The sequence below is a fragment of the Schistocerca serialis genome, chromosome 1 (assembly GCF_023864345.2).
Source record: "Schistocerca serialis cubense isolate TAMUIC-IGC-003099 chromosome 1, iqSchSeri2.2, whole genome shotgun sequence".
Classification (NCBI taxonomy): Eukaryota; Metazoa; Arthropoda; class Insecta; order Orthoptera; family Acrididae; genus Schistocerca; species Schistocerca serialis.
This window is the reverse complement of record NC_064638.1, coordinates 1,071,592,658-1,071,608,751: the sequence shown is the minus strand read 5'-3', so window position 1 is coordinate 1,071,608,751 and position 16,094 is coordinate 1,071,592,658. Positions and strand designations below refer to the sequence as shown.

The following is a 16,094-nucleotide window of genomic DNA, read 5'->3' as shown; positions in this document are numbered from 1 at the left end:
CCTGCAACAGCTCTTGGTGGCCAGGCGACACAGACTCTGTGTCGCCTGGCCACCAAGAGCTGTTGCAGCTGTGGCTCCTTCCATGTATAGTGATTTTATGGCTACGACGAGTGGGGCCTGAAGGTGGCATCAATGTAATGCCGAAACTGGTAGCACATAGAAGTTCATAAAGTAAAATAAATTTCTACAATACATACGGCTGTTGGTAAATTATTGCATCAAGAAACGCATTATTAGTCATACAATACATTCTGATAGTTCAAATGGTTCAAATGGCTCTGAGCACTATGGGACTCAACATCTTAGGTCATAAGTCCCCTAGAACTTAGAACTACTTAAACCTAACTAACCTAAGGACATCACACACACCCATGCCCGAGGCAGGATTCGAACCTGCGACCGTAGCAGTCCCGCGGTTCCGGACTGCAGCGCCAGAACCGCTAGACCACCGCGGCCGGCCATTCTGATAGTACTACAATATTATGAAAAGGATAAATTGCTACTCACCATATAGTGGAGACATTGAGTTGCAGACAGCCTCAACAAAAATACTGCTATACATTTAGGCTTTTAGCCATGCAGCCTTCTTCCAAAGTAGAAAACACACACACACACACACACACACACACACACACACACACACATACACACGACGACCACTGTGTCTGGCCACTGAGGCCAGACTCAGCGGCCAGAGGCGGTCGTGTGTGTGGTTTGGGGGTGCACACACACGCTTTCAACTTTAGGAGATTGCCTTTTGGCCAAAAGTTTAAATGTATAGCATTCTTTTTGCTGTTCCTGTCTGCAACCCAATGTCTCCCGTATGCGGTGAGTAGCAATATGTCCTTTTCACAATATTGTTGTTATTCCATCCTGGATTTTCCATTGTTTGAATTTGACTGTAGTATGTATTCAGCCTAAGTCAAGGATCTAGATGTGGTAGAGCAAATAGAAATAAATGCCCATAAAAACAAAAGACTGAAATCTAAGCACATTTAGCATGTAGATTTTGCAAGTAAGAGTTATTTTAGTCATTTTAAATTTTATTGTAACTTAAAAGTGTAAGGACATTTGTTTTTATCTACAAAGAAACATGTATACCATAAGGGAAATGTGTTTTGTAACATCAAGGAATGTTCCTCATAGTTTACGTTTTAAATTTCTTACATGTGCTCACTGTTTCCTTTTCTTTTGTTTTCCTTGCTCCCTAGAGTTCCAACACTTAAGATGTAGTAATCACATAACAGGAACACACATTTCAATGTCATCTTGCTCAAGAGCAAGAGAACTGGTAAACAAGTAAGTTACATCAGATGATGAACCCATAGGGTTGTACAGAGTGGCGCGCACAAATCCGGCCTGAACCAGAATGCGAACGCTCGTGAGTAGTATTACTGGCTTGTCAGTTTCTATGCCACCTTTGTAATGGTACTTGAATTACGTAACCACTACGGCACCTCACCTGAATCTCTCGATACCAGTAATATTCTACTGTGTTTCTGTAGAAGTAGTTAACATATTTCTGAGACAACATTCAGATTTGATTTCATTAATGTAGAGGTACTTTGATACATCGAACTGTTTATGTTGCATTGATATTATTCTTAAATGTATTCTTTCTTTTGTCACTATGATTTTGACGTTCTTGTAACTCTGATTTTTGGGCACGTAAGCGATTATTACTAGTTAGTTAGAGTCGGACCTTGAAAAAGTCAAGTCTTGGACATCATGTTGGAAAGACGCATAACATAGTCAGCTTCTAAAATGTGAACTTTAACAGTGACTATGAGGAAGATGTTTTCAAGTATGTTTTGTATTGTGAAGTGATGTTTTGTGTGTTACGTGATATTGCAATAAAAGCAATAAAAAGGAAGTGTAATTTAAATTCGGAGTGCTGATTATTTTTTTTTACATCACCCTTGTGCTAACTTTGAAAGGTTTAATCTCCAAGAATGGTTTGTGAAGCACATCTACAAAACTTTTGAATATAGCAGACTAAAACCTAGGCCTCTTTGCATCTGAGCTTGGAATCACCACCACCTAGATTTTCGACGATTGAGCCATGATTTTACGAAATCAGTGTGGGAAACACGAAAAGATGAGTGCCTAGTTTATTCATTATTACATGAAATGACTTTATTAACTGTGCTCTAATGACACCTGCGATGTAAAAACTTTGTTGTTGCCCGAAAATGCAGTATTTGGCAGCGTGAGCAATACCACAATCATTAAATTTTGACCTTTGTTGTGGTAGGGTTGTTAGACCTTCCAACAGCAGTAGCGTGTGAGTAGTTCATACGGAAAGTAGTTGTTATAAACCGTGTACTTCATTGTCATGCCTTACTTCATTGAAGAATGTTTGTTCATTGTTGAAGAATATGTGCGGTCTGATTCCATTAAAGTTGTTCATGACACTTTTCATGAAAAGTTCCCTGAAAGTAATATTCCTGCAAAATCAATGATTCAGGATCTAGTGAGAAAGTAGTGTTCAACAGGCAGTGTTGTTAATTCAAAGAGAAATAAGGCACCGACTGTATGTACACCTGAAGTTGTGGCAAACATGATGGCACACATTGAAAGAAGTCCCTGCAAGTCAACACAACGATTATCACAGCGATGTGGAATATCTCGCAGGTAATGTCACGGCATCCTTCATGACTTAAAAATGAAACCTTACTGTGCGAGTGTTGTTCAGCAAATAAAAGAAGCAGACACATTACTGTAATTGGTTGCTGGAAAATGTTGCTGGGGGACATATTGATCCATTCCTCCTTTTTCCGACAGATGAAGCTTGGTTTCATCAGCCGGGTTACGTTAATTCATGAAACACAAGACACTGGGCTACAGAGAATCCCCAAGGCATACTGCAAAAGCTGTTAAACGATTTAAAAATTGGTGTACAGTGTGCTGTATCTGGTAATAGAATTATCGGGCCATTGTTCTTCAACAAAACTCAACACACTTGCAACTCTACAATGAATTTTCAGCTCTGTTAACACCAAACAAAAAATGTTGTGCATATTTCCAGCAAGATGGGGCAACTTCTCATATGTCAGGTTTGTCCTTAGCTTGTATACATACTAATTTTACAGAAGATGTGACCACTATTAAGGGCTTGTGGTCACTCCGCTCTCCCGACTTGTCACCATGTGACTTATACCTCTGGGGATTTCTAAAGGCTAGAGTCTACCACAACAATCCCAGAACACTTGACACATTAAAAAAACAACGTATATGAAGAAATTTTGAACATTCCTCAAAGAGCTCTGAAAAGCGTTTTCCTTAACATGCTTTGACATGCACAACTTTGCTTGGATGTTGGCAGAGAAGAATATGAACATAGACTTTAAATTCCTTTCTGAAATATGCTTATTAAACTAACAAAAGTAAATCTGTTACTTAAACTGTTAATTACGTAGTTAATAATGAAACTGTGCAATAAAAATGTAAGAAAGCTATGATGTAAGTTGATTTTCTTAATTCATATTCCTTTCAGTGCAGGGGCTGGTTTTGTGTGTGCCACTCTGTGTAACACAAATGGACACAAACATTTGAGACTGAAGACGTTGTTTACCATACTTCTTGTGTATTTGTTAGAATTGGGTTCACCCCTACGAATTATAGACCAAATTATTCAACTAAATTGATTATGAGGCAGTAATCTCAACAATCATTGACTGATCCCTCTGAAAGAAATGTAGCAGAGACCATCGGAACAAGCCACTGTTTTAAACATAACAGGAAACACTAATAATTCAGCCAGAGATAAGGGATCACATGAGTAGACTTTAGGGAATATTTCATTTACCTAATTTCATACTTAGCAAAGGTTCGTTCCATGTACTTATCTAAATGTGAACAGATTTATTGGCATTGCATTTGTTAATATGGTGTAATACCTAGTGTATCTTACAGATGACTTTTGTTGCTTTTCTGTATTAACTTTTGGGATGATAAGATTTGCAAACAGGCACAATCAAAAGACACTTACACGTAAGCTTTTGGCCAGAGCCTTTGTCAGAGAAAGAGAAACACACACCATTGATTCATACAAGCGAGCACACCTCTCACACACGGCTGGCAACTCTGTCACTTTGGTCCAGAATGCAACTATCTCATGGGATGGTAGCAGCAGTCTGAACGGTATGGGGAATGGTAGGTGATAAGACTGAGGGGGTCGAAATTGTTACGTGGAGGGTGTGAGGACAGTATGTTACCGTAGGTCGAGGCTGGGATAATTACAAGAGTGGAGAATGTTTTGTAATCCATCTGCGCAGTTCAGAAAAACTGATGGTGGAGGTGAGGATTCCATATGGCTCAGGTAGTGAAACAGCCACTGAAATCAAGGATGTTATGTTCAGCTGCATGATGTGACACAGAATGGTCTACTTTGATTTCGGCCACAGTTTGGTGGTGGCCATTCATCATGGTAGGCAGCTGGTTGGTTGTCGTACCAGTATAAAAAGCTGGAATGGGAAGTCCTGTCATAGGTTTATCCTACCCCATCAGGGGCTGGGTCACCTGTGAAGGCAGCCATTCATTTACCAGCTTTACTGCAATCATTGCACATTCTTGATTTCGGTGGCTGCTTTTGGAGTTATTTTTATAACACATTCTCAGCTTCCGTAATTTATTCGAACCCAACCTACAGTAATATACTGTCCCCACACCCTTCACCCAGCAGTTTCCAACCCCTCTGTCCTATCAGCTCCTCTCCAACCCTGTCTCCTACATTCTTTGTTTGCCACTCTCAGCCAATGCACCTGCCTATCTTATCCTGCTCCTCCCCCTTTTTCATTCTGTTTTCCCCACCTCCTTGCCTCACAACCTCTTGACACTGCGCCCGTTGGCATTCTAGTAATTTGAGTAGTAGAAATGTGGATGTAGCAGTATTTTGATTAACGTATCACTGTATCCTAATTTATAAGGTTGAAGTGCCTGTCTCATGAAAATGCATGTTTCTGTGCCAGTGGAATGCTTATTTTACTTTCACATAATCTTGGAAATTTCTTTTAAAAATCTGCATTATCTGTATGTTGTTAAATATGATGATAATTTTTCTTTCAGTTTAATGCAGTACTGATACAGAGATGAATTTAATACTTGTTATCCATCTTACAGGCACGTTAAATCTACGATAGGAAACATCTCTCTCATAGACAGGTTTAGAAAGAAAAATGAAGATGCAGAAATTTCTCCTGAGGAACAAGTATTTGGATTTTGGATGGAATATTTCGTGGAATCAACAAAAACAGAAGTGGGAGATAGCATAAGATTTCCTGTAAGTAATATTGTTATCAGTGGCCGTACTGATTTGGCATTTATTAATGTTACTGAGATTGTTTCTGCTCCCAGATATGATGTAACTTCATCTGCTTTTTGTGTGTAGCTCATCCTTAAAGTCAAACAATGGAAAGTTTAGGATAGAACAACAATAATATGAAACAGATAGGTTCGTACTCACCATATAGAGGAGGCACTTAGTTGCATAAAGACAAAATGGGAAAGAGAACTAAAATATTAAAGCTCACAGACGGAGTCCTTCTGGAGTAGAATACATACACATATTGACACAAGCACAACTTGCACGCAAGTGCCCACTGTCTCAGGGTGCCAGAACCTGACTGTTAAACAATATTTGATACTTAAAGAGGAATTTGTTACCATTTAATACAAATTTATCAGAAATGCTTTCCTTGCTGTAGACAGTCTGCATTTTATATCCTGGTTTAATTCAACTACTTTCCATTACCTGTTCTTTCAAGTTCTTTGCTCGTTCTGACAGGATTATGTTGTCATCGGCGAACCTCAAAATTTTATTTCTTCTCCCAGAGTAACTATCTAACTCAAAGCTGATAAACATGCTGTAATCGACAGCATTCAAGAACTGCAGATGAAGATAGCGTGGTGGAAGGACTTAATAAAATGGGAAAGTAAGAAATTAATCTCATTCTGGCCTCCTTTATTTAAGACCTTAAAAAGATGGAAAGAATCTCTGAACAATTACCCTAATACAGCCACTCCATAAGAAGGAGAACAAAAGTAATGTTAATAATCACAGGGGAATTTCCCAACTTTTTTTCCGCACAAAATACAATACAAAGTGCTTCAGACCAAGGTAGAAGAAAGATTGGATCATGATCTGGGCAAGTACCAAATTCGGTTCTAGAAAGGGGTGATCACGTCCTTAACTGACTTTCAGCTTTAAGAAAATCCTTAATATGTTGGGCTGAAACAAATTTGTAGCTGTTTTTGTTAACTTTAAGAAACTCTGTAACACTATAAATAGAGAGGCAGTGCTTGAAGTTCTGGAAGGGTACGAACTGGATATAAAAACTAGGTATTATCACCAAGCAATGCTTACAAACACTAAACTAAAGGCTAACTTCATGAGAGATCATGGATTCCTTTGAGATCAAGACTGGGATGAGACCAAGATGAGCTGTCACTAGTACTATTCAATTGCGTCTAGGCAAAGGTGATGAGGAAATGAAAAAAAAGAATCCTGGATCCATAAGCATTTCACCTTGGAAGATGCTGTATGTAGACGATGTTGTATTTGCTTGTGACTTGGAAAAGAGCAAAGGAAAGAACAGAAGAGCTCTAAAGAACAGGCAAAATGACAGGACAACAAATCTCTCTCTGTAAGACTGGATTTATGATCAACTTTAAAAATGCTTGTAATACTTTCCATAGTGATGAGTGAAAATTAAAAGCAAAGAATTCAATTGAGGGAATTGGAGAAGTTTATGATTAAAGACAATGCAAGAAAAATGAAGATCACTTATCAGCTAACTTAAAATACCTATATAACAAGAAACTGCTCTTGTATGAGTCTAAATTAAAAACTGTTGACATAGTTCATAAACAAGAGTGCTTATGTGCTGCAGAAACAATGGAGATAATCAAAATGGTAGACGTGGAGGACAGTAAAAAAGTAAAGAGGGAGATACTCCAAAAATTCATCGGTTTGGTTAGAAGTGTCTTACAAAATCTGTATCAGAAGACAGGATGATTTATGGCATTGTTAAAAGAAGAAGAAGAAGAAGAAGAAGACTATAGTTTTATAGAAATTTATTATGAATGGGTGAAAACATATTTTATATGCTTATATACAGTTAACTGACAGTACAGTTGAATTAAGTCTCTGATATCTTGTTACAGTTGCTTAATATTTGTGTGGTGATTTTTTTTTTTTTTAGTGTAATCTAGGGGCAGCACACACACACACACACACACACACACACACACTGATTACCTGATGTTGTTGATTGCCTGTTTTTATGTTACTCTATTTTCTCTCCTACCCTACCAGTACGGATGAAATGTCACCATTGTATTCACTGATCAGGTTACAACCCCAAATGACTTTGAGTGTTACATTAATAATGGCCATTTTTTATTGTTTTCCATGTCATCACCTTCCCAAACCCACCCACGCATTGGGGTTAGGCCAGGTTTTCACCCCTTGTGCTTCCACATAGTAAGTTGTATGTGCACCAAGTTTGGCTGAATTTACCTTGCACATTTTACTATGAGGGTTTATACATTACCCATTTCCCACCCCCACTACCACTCCAACACCCACCTGTATCAGTTAGTTATCATCATGATTGTCACCATTCAGTTTAACAACCCTCAATACTATGGATCTGACACACGTATGTGAGTCATTTTCAACTTTTTTTTTTTTTTTTTTTTTTTTCCTGTCACCCAACTGCACCACCATCAATCCCCAACGATGAAATACTCGCAATCCTAGCAGTGGTCGGGCACTTAGTCTCCCCCTTCCCTCCTCTTCACCCTACCTCATATTTACCCTATATATTATTCCAGATTGTAGGCCATATTAGTACCAAATTTTGCTAAAAAGTTATATTTTTCATGCGACCCTTTCTTACAGCCACTCTCATCCCTTGGGGCTAAATGACATTGAGACTCACCAATTAGCACAGCAACTCTGAAAACTGCATGTCTGACAGTAGTGTAGTTTGTTTTCAAATATTTTTATGACTCCTAACTGTGCAAAGGGCTCTTTTACCTCAACAATGCATTTTTACAGATAACATTAAAATTGTGGCACATAATTGTTGGTCAGTGCTTAACTTCAGGGGGGAAATATTTAGCACTGCTGCAACATGCATAAAAAAGTATTTGACACTATCCTAGCTTAACTATATTTGTCTTTGTCTCCTCCTGTACTGCCATCATCTGTGTTCCTCTCATCCTGCAGTCTGAGTGACCTGCCCTTCCTTTCTTTTTAACTTGCCCCAATCTGTCCCTGTCTCCTCCCTGAGGAAGGAGCTAGTAATTTGAAAAGCTTCAACACTAAAATATATTTTTATATGTACCTATCAGCAGTATTAAATATTTTTACTTGTGAAGGTATGTAGAGGTCAGTAATTCTGACACCTAGTTGTGTAGATTTCTTGAGTGAATGTTTTGGATAATAATCGCTTACACACCAGTATTGACTGAAAATACTACAGCCATTATACATTTATGCTTACATGTCACAATTTTCCCACTCCCTACCCACCATTGTATATGGAGATGCTAGTGGTGTCTTACCCTATGGTAACTGTCTCAAATATTAAGTAATTTGTGTACCAAGTTTAATTGAAATTACTCCACGCACTTCAGAGCTATGTGCTTGAATTATCTAACCTATGAGTTTGCAGTCGTACACTAAAGCAGTAACAACTTTTTCTTTCTTTCAATTTTGGAGAGAACCTTAGCAATTGCCTGCAGTTTCAAGCTGTTTGTATTAAGTGTGCTCTTGATTCTCTTATTTTTCCTCACTTCCTGCTTTCACAGTACACATTTTTGTCTATGAATATTAATGCTGTGCTTGACTGTTTGACCAAGTGATCTCTCCTGCTATAGTCATGTAAATATGTGGCATGTGTCTCTGATGTCACAATTTTGTGGAGAGCTCATACTGTAGGTTTGGGTGCAGTACACTGAGGTATGTGGTTTGTTGGAACTTTTGTGCAGTTCACACACTTAGGATGTAAATACTCATCACTTTAAGCAGCACTCATCTATTCATATTTTATTGAAAGAACTCTTTTGGAGTTCAAGATTGTTAGGTTTCTGGCACAAAAGAAGAGAAAATAAAAAATAACCACATATATTTACAAGCTCATGACTCAGCAGTCAAGAGTTATGAATGATGCAAGCAACTGCACACTGTTTAGGTGTTTGTCAGATGTTATGATTTGTTGGAAGCAAAATTTTTAGCCACATGTATTCTTACAGATGCTATATGGAGTGTCTTGAGGAAAAGAGAACTTAATGAGATTGAAGGATTATGGCTCAGGAAATAACAGTTTAGGTAGGTGAAACAAAAGCAAAGCATTTGGAAAATGGGTAGGTTAATAAGGTAATATGTGCAAATGCATCTTGTAAACTGTAACTTATGCTGAAGGCACCATTTCACAGTAGAATCTCTGATGTGGTCCATAACAAAATCTGGTTGTTAAAAGCTGTTTCTGGGTAAATACTACTACATTTGGTGTACCCCTTTATTAAAAACTCTTGTAGTTGTCTCACAGCAAAATTCATACTGAGTGTTCCATTGAATACCAGCTGTTTTGAGCTGTCTGCATAAGCTATATGTATGAGCACATCATGCTTTTCCATTATTTCCTTAGGTTTATTTTTACTATTATGGCCCTTCCAATACTGTTATCACTCTGGAACCCTTTGCCTTCAACCACTGTTTCTGTCCTTAGTAGGCCCTAGTTTTTGTTTCTTCATGTCGCGTGCAGTATTCTCAGTGAGTTGTCGAAGTCTTTCGTTCACTAGTGTTGTCTTGTCAGCTCACTATTACTAACTTTCACCTCACATCATTGTATTTGCTGTTTGTAGATCAGAATGGCTCATATTTTGCAGCTGAAATTTATTCTTTAGTTTAATCAAAAATGTTTCATATAATTATTTTTGGGTTCTTCTGTGATCTATAAAAGAACACAAAAATAAATTTCAGTTGGAAAAGATGGGTAATAGATCTACTTTTCTACAAGAAAAACAATGCGAAGTAGCAACTGAGGAATATTGACTGTAAGCATTAACAATATCTCTCTTTCTTTATAATTCTTTTCACCTGTAATGTACCTCTTCTCTATGATTTTCTTCACATGAGTGTGCAGGGTGATTTCCATACACTCTCGTATATCTTGCCACCTAAGGGTTCATTAGACCAACCATCATCTGATCAGCAACAATGTATTTCAGTATTTCATCTAATGTTGAGACCTTACAAATTGTGGAACATAATTCATATATCTTACGCTTGTACTGGTGTTAAGAGTTAATAACGATTTGGCTCTTGTTGGCTGTGTTTGAGGTGCTGTAGCATATGTTTTAGAAGGCCAGATATCGTCTTAAAAAGAAATTTATCTACTAGCATTGTGCAGTCAGTGCCACATTGCAAGACAGCATCTGTGCTATTTTGGCCTCTTTTGGCCAAGAAAATATTGGTAACCTACCTTCAAGTGTAACAACTTGTCTAAAGCTAAGCAGTAGCACCCTTTGCTGTCAGAGTTATTGTGTGTGCTGGCAGCTCTCCTTAATTTAAAGTGCAATGATAGTGTTTTTATCTCTTAACCAGACAGGATTTCTCAAGTTTTTGGAATGATCCTGAAGTATGGCGTGGAAATGAGAAACCAACCAGTGAAACGCACTATTCCTTGTAAGTGTTGTGGATTTTGGGGTAAGACCTTTATTCTTGCAGATTTAGAACTGTCGCTTCTGAATGTGGTCAAGAAAAATAAATGTTGTGAAATAAATGTAGGTTTTATTTCCGGACTACAGTAGCAATACAGAACAGCATAGAACATGCATATTCATGCTGTATTTGAGGAGGTGGAAAGTAGACGGTGATGGTGGTAAATGTGAACATTTTGATAGAATAATCCTTTGACGGTTTCTAATTCTGGCTGAGCATCCATGTGAATTTCAGTGAAGCATACACTGAGATGCAAGGGTGGGGCATTATTGTGCAAGTGACATTTCCAAAATGTGATGAAGTGTATCTTTATGCAGACCTTGGATTGGTTTCTCTGCTACATATTTTACAGAAATTAACTGCATAAATGAGTTTGCCACTGATGTGAACATTTGGAGAAAAATACCACTAGTTAATTGTTTGATAAGATATTGCACAAAATTCCAGTTTGTGTACCTGTAAAGTATTGGTAACTTCCATATTGGTTATATGTCTTATATGTTACTTTTATATCCATAGTGCAGATGAGTGACACCTCTCTCTTGTTGCCTGTTTCTGCCTTTCTTCTAGTTAAGGAATTATTAAAAGCTCTAAAAGTGAAGGATTCAGTCTTGTAACTATAAACTCCGTCATGACCTTTTTGTTTTAACTGTGTGATTTCTAGATACTCTTCTTCTCTATCAAATCTTCTCTTTCTGCCTTTCATTGACTTTGTTGTGGATTAAGTTTGTAATTGTTTTCTTTTTTTAAGGATGGTTTGTTACCAGAGGTAATTTATTTATTTATCATGGTTTCCTTGATCACTTATTTTCATTTTGAATATCTTCAATAGATGCTTGTTTTGGAGCCAGATAAGGTATTCATGCCAAGTTATGTAACTGTGAATCTTGGAGCAGAAGAAAAGTCAATTGAGATATGGAACATGTGTCTGGATAGCATGAAGGGAAAATGTCGAAAGGTGCACAAATGGCTTTTTGCAGCTAGTCAGATTAGAAGTGTTAGGTAAGATGAATACTCGTTTATTTTTGGTAAACAGCTGTTTTGTCTTTGTGCTTTACTAATAGGTATTGTATTAAATGATTACTAGGTGGCCATATTCAAACCTACCTGAACAATATTTATATTTCTGGCAAAATAAATTACTAAAGCTAATGAAAAGAACTGAACTTTACATAATAATCACACCCAGCAGTGCCTGTCACAAAATATCAAAAACATTTTTGTGCCAGTTTTATATAACTCAAAATTGAATCTGATCTCACATTTCCATGCTTCTTCCAGTTTATACAAGAGAGATGAGCGCTGCCTGTTCCTGTATGTACACCAAAACTCTGATGACTTTCAAATGTACTTTCCATCAGTCCAGTGTCGTCAAAGGTTTTTTGATTTGGTGAAAGAGATGACAGGGGACCAAGAAGGAATGGTTATGGACCTGGATGCTCAGCAGGCAGAGGATCAGATAAAAGTATGTGTATATTTCTAGGTAATGCTACATTGTCATACTGTTAATGGCCATTATCAATAATTTTAGATAAAGCATCTGTAAAACTACAATGACTGACTAACAGACACTAATCTTTTTATTTATGCTTATTGATGGATATCAGTTAAACCATCTTGAAAGTGATTTTCACTTACAGAAGATGTCATTAACAATTGTATGGAAAGGTGTGCTCTGTTTTTCAATTTCCATTTTCAGTATGCTTCATTGCTAAGTGTGAGTGATAAACTCGAGTTTTACACATTCAAGTTGAAAGGTTTGCTCATTTGACCCTGTTCAAAAGTTCCTTGCATTGTTTTAGACCATTTACTGTATAGTATTTCTTATTGGTAGGTATTATTGTAAATGTTTTTGTATTTTTTATATATGGTGTGTGAGGTTTGTGTTGTAATGTGTTTGTTGATCAAATTGCTTTGGTTCAGTTATCCAACACAACTCAAACAAAAATTGTTGGTTCTTGCCCACTCATCTCGTTTAGTGTGCCTAAGGGATGCGTTGTTCCTATACAACAATTCAATCGAATAACATTAGTAGTTTTATTTCTGTGAAGCAGAATTTGCAATACTTAACTTTGAATTTACAAAAGTGTTGCAAAGGAAGGGCAACATGCAACCAAGTCAGAGTTCATGCAAGTTTGTCACCCAGTTTGTAGATCACCAATACTGAATTCGTAGTGCTCTCTCTTAGGCCGTGCTATGCTCCGTGAATACGTTCCGCTAATGTTCGTACACTGATCCGATGTGAGCGGCTGAGGCTAGCAGGAGTGGTGCTCATACTCACTTCTTGCAGAGGTCGCTCCTGGCGTGGCGCGGTCCTTATCAGCAGGTTATTGGCTGACGTTTCCTCACCGCCGTCTCGCCTTCTCTGGTCTTGCATTCTTTCTCTTCGTTCCGGCACTTGTGGTTATGCCAGAACATCTCCCCCCCCCCCCCCCCCCCATCCTCCCCCCAAAGCGATGGACCATCATTGTGTATGGAGTGCGCCCACCGCGGGGGAGGCAGGTCTGTGGGTCCAACGTTGAGTCAGAAGCTGTGGCTGCAGGGGACTTCAAGCTTCTGGCATACCGCGCCATCTGGCCTATGCTCTGGCACAAACGTCCCCCCAGAAATGACCAGAAGGGTATGCTTCCACCTCCTGTTGCCAGGAACCAGATGAAGAAGGTGGCAACTGCTGGGGTGTGGGTGGGTCAAACTCCATCGGTTGGATGAGAGGAGGTGGAGGAGTTGAAGGCTCCGTCTCCAAGGGGTTGTCCCGCGGTGTCGTGATGACATCCTCTGTGGCCATGCCGTCCTCTTGACCCATGAATCTGATTGATATGTACATGACAGAGGCGAAGTTGATTTTGATGGCAGCGCTGCAAGCCATCAGGACCTGAATGAAGATATGTGCAAGCGTTAAGTCGACAGACGATCTCGCCTCGTGCCCATCGTCTGCTGCCACTAAAACCATGTAAAAGACAATATCATGCGGTGCGAAGTGATACTTGTGGCCTTCCGTCAGTGCCAGATGCTGAGGAGGTGGAGCAGTGTCCGATGGCGGAGGCCATGAAGCAATTCTGCTGACAATGGCCCATCGCAAGGGTGGAAACGATATGAGGTGAGAAACAGATGCAATGCTTGATCTCTGGTGTGTGTGGAGCAAAGTTTGGCCACCTGCTGCTTGAAGGTTCTCACAAAACATTCCGCTTCGCCGTTTGACTGTGGATGGAATGGTGCACTAGTTAGATGCTGTATGCCATTGCATTCACAGAATGTTTCAAATTAATTTGACGTGAACTGAGGTCTGTTGTCTGACACTATCACTTCAGGTAAATCCTCGAGGCAAAAAATCAATGACAAACCTGAATTGTGCTACATGATGTTGGCGAGTTCATTGGCACAACAAAAGGAAACTTGCTGTACAAGTCAACCACAATCAACCAGCAAGTGTTCCAGAAAAGTCCCGCAAAGTCTATGTGCACACATTGCAATGGCGATTGTGACTTAGGCCGAGCAGAGAATTTTTGTAGTGGAGCGGAATGATTTTCTGCACCTGCTTGACACTGTGATGTCATATGTTCTATTTGGGCATCCATACCCTGCCAAGTACAATGCTGATGCACTAACTGTTTCGTACGAACAATTCCCCAATGTCCTTGGTGAAGTAACTGCAACACTTCTTTGTGCAAAGCTTTAGGGATCAGCACATGTGACTGTCCACTGTCATTTTGAACAAGAAGCACACCTTTTGTACAGTAAGGCTATGCCGATGTGCAAAGTATCAGCATACTACAGAGTTCTTTATGTTATTCAATGAGTGAGGCCAAGATGTGTGAATATAATTGAGCAAAATGTACAAATCTGGGTCAGCTTCTGTGGCTTGTGCAATTTTCTTATAGTTCAGCAGAAAAGACCGAAGCAATTCTGAATCCTGAGCCTCGATGTGACAAGATGCAGCAGATGCATCAAAGTCTGTATCAGGGCCAATCAGAAGACATGAAAGTGCGTCCGTATTACCATGTTGAGCTGCCGGGCGATACATAGTCTCATATTGGTATTTAGACTACAACAAAGCCCATCTTTGCTATTTTTGGGCAGTTCGTAAAGCAGTGGTTTCATTGGATGAAACAAGGACTGTAAAGGCTTGTGATCCATGACTAAGTAGAATTTTCTGCCACTAAAATAGTGGTGGAATTTGGTGACACCATACACAATAGCCAAAGCCTCTTTTTCAATTTTTGAAAAGTTACACTGAGCCTTGGACAACACTTTTAATGGGAAAGCAATTGGCCTGTCTATATCATCAGTTTTGTGTGAAAGCACTGCACCAATTCTGTAAGAGGAAGCATCAACTGGCAATACAACTGGTTTGTTCGGATCAAAATGAACTAAGCATTGATCACTGAGCAATGCATTTTTAAGTTTTTGAAAAGCTACTTGGCACTCATATGTCCAAACAAAGGGGACATTCTTGTGGCGCAGGCGATGCAATGGAGCTGCTATTTGTTCAGCATTTGGTATGAACTAAATATAATACTTCATTTTCCCTAAAACTGACTGCAATTCTGTGACATTGTGAGGAACTGGCAAATCTCGTATGGCTAGCAAATGAGACTTAAGAGGATGTACACCTTGACTGTTTATGAAATGACCAAGATACTGCAACTCAGGTTTAAAAGAATGTGACCCTTATCCAGTCTACATTTTAGTCCTGCATCAGATAACACACAAAACAAAGCATGTAAATTTGCAATATGTTCTTCAAGTGTACAACCTGCTACTACAATATTGTCCAAATAGTTTGAACCTTTTGGCACTTGTGCAGTCAGCTGTTTCAAGTACCATTGAAAAATGGCGGGTGCGGAAGCACTGACAAAAGGCAAATGCAAATATTTAAACAAGCCCAAATAGTATTCACTACACACACTTTTTGAGATTCTTCATCGAGCAGTATTTGAAGATGCACTTCACGCAAATCAGTTTCTGAAAAATAGCATCCAGCGTCTAGTCTGTCCATGTGATCCTCTGGGTGTGGCAATGGATAAGTATCAATGACAGTTTATGGGTTAACTGTAGACTTAAAGTCAACGCAGAGGTTAATGTGACATGATGATTTGTGGAGCAAAACTGGTGGACTTGCCCATTGATCAGCTGATATGAGTGTAATAATTCCGTTATCTTGCAATTCTTTAAGTTCAGCAGGAACTTTGTCCCGTAACACAATGGGAACAGTTCTGGCTCAACAAAATTTCAGCTGAGTTTTGTCTTTCAGAGTAAAATATGTAACAAAATTTTTAGGTTTGCCTAAACCTTCATAAAATAGATCCAGGAATTCTTTTAGCAAGCTAGCTACTCTGTCTTTTGCATTGAATCCAGACACTGA

General features: G+C 38.9%; 1 protein-coding gene across 1 annotated transcript in view; it reads left to right on the top strand.

Annotated features, from left to right (window-relative positions):
- Window positions 1-16,094, top strand: part of LOC126415813 (mitogen-activated protein kinase kinase kinase 15) — a 166,146-nt gene that overhangs the window by 30,396 nt on the left and 119,656 nt on the right. The window contains exons 9-11 of the mRNA XM_050083458.1: window positions 5,122-5,281; window positions 11,565-11,734; window positions 12,014-12,197. Coding sequence (XP_049939415.1) covers window positions 5,122-5,281; window positions 11,565-11,734; window positions 12,014-12,197 — 514 coding nt within the window. The remainder of the gene's footprint in view (window positions 1-5,121; window positions 5,282-11,564; window positions 11,735-12,013; window positions 12,198-16,094) is intronic.